Below are 4,096 nucleotides of genomic sequence, written 5' to 3' on the forward strand. Positions count from 1 at the left end.
CTACTATTAAATGTCTTCCAATCCGCTCGATGAATACAAAGGTTGCAACATCTTGAAATCTCGACGTGTTCCGGCACCTGTGATGTTGTCTGCCGCCATGTTGTTTGTCTCCCAACTTTGCCGATCGCCTTAATTGAATTCATTGCGAATACACAGGCCGTTCGCAGCTCACGCCGCAAACGGCAGCGCCCGCCGGCGTCGCTCCTTCGTGACGTCACCGCAGTATAAAGTCTGCCCTTCTCGCGGATGGCCCCATTCAAAGCAACAGGCTGCCTTCTCCACAAGGGCAAAAGTTACTGCCGCACTCACCGCGGCGGGCGCACCTTGAGGTGTTTCGTCCCCTTTCTTCGATCGCTCTTTCGACGAGTTGCAGCGACTGCGCCATCGCGATGCCCGCCGGGATGTTCAGCATCGACAGCATCCTGTCCGGACGGCCGAGCTGCAAGGAGCCGCTGCTGCTGCACCGGAGCGGCCCGGTCGCGCTGCCCGCCGGGGGCCTGCGTGACTGTGTATATGCAGACTACAACGGATTGTACGCGGCCACGTGCGGCCCGCCCGCCCCCGGAGTGCAGTCGGTGAACGGAACCGGGCTCGGATATAACGGCTATTACTACGGACAGCTGCACGTTCGAGGCGCCGCGGGGCCGCCGTGTTGCGGCGCATTGCACGGCCTCAACCCGCAGCAAAGCGCCTGCATCGCGCCAGGTACGACGCTCGCACCTCTGCTTTCTCGCCATCCCTAGATTGTCGCCATTGTGGCCCTGCTATGTATAGATAGATAGATATATATAGATAGATAGATAGATAGATAGATAGATAGATAGATAGATAGATAGATAGATAGATAGATAGATAGATAGATAGATAGATAGATAGATAGATAGATAGATAGATAGATAGGTAGATAGATAGATAGATAGATAGCTATATATATATTCAGCCGGCACCGTTTAACGTATCCGCACAAATGTGGTAACAAAAGGTCCGTCTCGGCCAGACTCGAATAGAAACTGTTCCCCCCCCCCCCCCCCCCTTTTAAATAATTCCCTGTCAACACTAGATTGAGTCCCATTGAGAATGGACGGGGCTGCCCACGAGCCCCACTTTGAACACTAGACGTGATTTGAAAATCGATCGCCACGAAGCCTTGAAAAAGGCCAATTTCGGACTCGAGGCACAGCAATTTTCCTTTGTTTGAATAGAATGATGATTATTGTTTGGATTGCGGAAAACGTCCTCTTCTCTTTTTTTCTCTATTTCCGACTCCCGGATATATTTTGGGACCAAAATCAACACCGAAAAGTGCTCCATTCAAATGTCGTCGCTTTCAAAGCCACTTTTCATCGGCCGCGACCCGATTGATTTTCTCCAATGACCATGCGCGCATTGATTGAAAATGTGGCCAATTAAAGCCGCCGGGGGATTCAATTTTGCGTGAAACGAGAAAGGGGAAAAAAGTGAAGCATTTAGGGATTTGAAGGGTAAGGGGTCCCTCTCAGAGGAACATACGCAGCTCAGCTCGCGCGGGCCATTGCGCCGGAGTGTCAAGGAATTCCAGGATGATTGAAAAGTGCTTCAAAGTGGTTCGAGCGAGAATGAAACAAAAGGCTCTCTCCGTTTTTGTGACATTCTACACAATGCGGCGGCGGTGGTGGTGGTTGTTTGAATTTAGTCGAAGCCGGTGACCAAATCGTTCCATTTTAAATGGGCCCGTTGTGCAAAATCCCAGCCTTTTTCATCCCGCAGGCTACGACAGTCCGGGCTCGGTGTTGGTCGCACCGGTACCGCACCACGTGATGTCCTACGTGAACATGGGCGGCTTTTCGCGGACCGAGCTGCAGCTGCTCAACCAGCTGCACTGCCGCAGGAAGCGGCGGCACCGAACCATCTTCACCGACGAGCAGCTGGAGGCTCTGGAGGGCCTCTTCCAGGAGACCAAGTACCCCGATGTAGGCACCCGCGAACAACTCGCTCGCAAGGTCCACCTCCGGGAGGAGAAGGTCGAGGTCAGCAGAACAACGCTTCCTTCAATCTTCACGTGGACTTATTTACGTTTGAATGCCGCAATCTGCATATTATATCATCTGCGAGTGGCAAAATTCCATTATCGCGTGACGGGAAATGCGCACCAATGTTGGCGTTTTGCAACGTAAGAATGCATTCAAATGTACCGTCAGATTAAAAACAAACATCAAGACAATAAAAACCTGTTGTACATACACAGTTCAACGGCGACTGCATCCAAATCCAAAATAGCCCATAGCGGTGAAATACTGCGGCGAAAGCGATGACACGCATATGCTGACTCCAAATCAAAAATCGGAATTCACGGTTGTTTTTTTTAATTTTTTTTATTTTATTTTTTTACTCTCTCGAATATTGCATACAGCGAAAATAAAGGCACACGGGCAAGGTTGGAGGGATCACTCATAATCCCGTTTCAAGTGAAATCTTGATCACAAGAATAACACGCTCGTAAATGAATAAGCAACAGTCGAAATTCACATTCGTTAAACAAATTGGCCTTTTGCGCATGAAAAAAAAACGATTTCATTTTTCACGTCAATTTCCACTCTTATACTTTAGATGATAGTTTAACATATTTGCATTATGTGCAACCGATGAACATGTTCGAATGATTATTTTTTTTTTAATGTATAGTTAAGTAAGATACTCATTTATTTTGCCTCCAAAATGTATTCTTAGTCACCTGAAGCAGCTATTTGCTATTTGGTCTCCGGACTTGAAGTGCTGAGATGTTTTGAGTCGAAGCAAACATACGAATGCCGCAAAGACTTTGCTCATAAGGCACCGAAGAAGAAAGATTGATTGAAGCTGTGCTTTCTTCTCAGGTATGGTTCAAAAACAGACGAGCCAAATGGAGGAGGCAGAAAAGGTCGTCGTCGGAGGAGTCAGAGAACACTCGGAAATGGAACAAACCCAAAAAAACGGAGCAGAGCAAAAGTGAAGCGGACTCAGACTGAGTTTACGCCACGTTCGGTTGGGTGGGTGCTGGTGCTGGCGGATGGCGGGTGGCCCCCTGTTGCACGGCTGTACATATCCCCATTGTATGATGCGTTGTCTATTTATATCTAATTTAAGTTGGAATGTTAAGAGAATGGAGAGGCGCAATGGCCACACACACTCGAGTTCATGTCACGATGCCACACGTGACACCTTTTGATCCATCTTGGAATATTCCGTGTGTTGATTGCGCTCAATGAAATTTGTCTGGAGTTGTCGGCGGAAAAAAAAAAAAAAAAAAAAAAAAACGCTGCGAAGAGCTTCACAATATATCGATCCGAATTCATTTTGTAAAAATAAATAAATAAATAGATAAATAATCCATACTTATTAGGACGACGATTAAACATTACAACATAAATGAAATAGCCACCCACATGGCTGATTGAAGTGGGTGAACACGAGAATATCTTTTGGGGGATCTAGAAAACAATTTCAAAAGAAATGGCTGCTGGTGCAGTGAGGGATTTATTCCAAATATTGTGTCAGTTGCTTTGATACCCGGATGTTTGTGGGTGTGTTACTCGGCGTTCTATGTGGTCATATCATTTGATCAATAACGGTAAAGACACTTAAAAAAAAATAAAAAATAAAAAAAAGTCCAGTTTAGCAATTTATCATGCCGCTTTGGTAAGTGTCTCCCGTGCGCAAAGAGCCACGCTTAAAGTCCTATTTTCAAAAAGGTTACTGATGATTTCCAATTTTGGGCAATCGTCAACAAATACATTTCCAAAAAAAAAGGACACTGACACGGAGTTGTGTTCGTTTTCATGCAAAAGGGATATATGCACATAAAAGTCCGAGATCCAAATATGTATTGAGCCTCTTCAGAAAATATGTTCTACAAAACAGGAAACTTCATTTTGGACCTGGAATGTTAAAGACATTTTGACATTCAAAGTTGAAAACTCTTTTTTTTTTTTCCTTCGATACAATTGGGACATTTTGATGGCCAACAAGTGCCAATAATTCAAATACTCATCAATTGATGTTCAATAGGAAATTCGTTGGGCCATATCTGTATCGTTATTGAGCAAATGATATGAAAATGTGAAATGTCCCCCCCCACCCC

At 45.6% G+C, this 4,096-nt stretch overlaps 1 protein-coding gene across 1 annotated transcript; it reads left to right on the forward strand.

Moving 5' to 3' along the window:
- Window positions 1-275: 275 nt before the first annotated feature.
- On the forward strand, window positions 276-3,199 carry gsc (goosecoid). The gene is made up of 3 exons (XM_061795908.1): window positions 276-705; window positions 1,747-2,006; window positions 2,853-3,199. The coding sequence occupies exons 1-3, from the start codon at window positions 390-392 to the stop codon at window positions 2,982-2,984; spliced, it is 708 nt and encodes a 235-aa protein (XP_061651892.1). The 5' UTR covers window positions 276-389; the 3' UTR covers window positions 2,985-3,199.
- The last annotated feature ends 897 nt before the right edge of the window (window positions 3,200-4,096 follow it).

Source organism: Phyllopteryx taeniolatus, chromosome 13, assembly GCF_024500385.1.
Source record: "Phyllopteryx taeniolatus isolate TA_2022b chromosome 13, UOR_Ptae_1.2, whole genome shotgun sequence".
Classification (NCBI taxonomy): domain Eukaryota; kingdom Metazoa; phylum Chordata; class Actinopteri; order Syngnathiformes; family Syngnathidae; genus Phyllopteryx; species Phyllopteryx taeniolatus.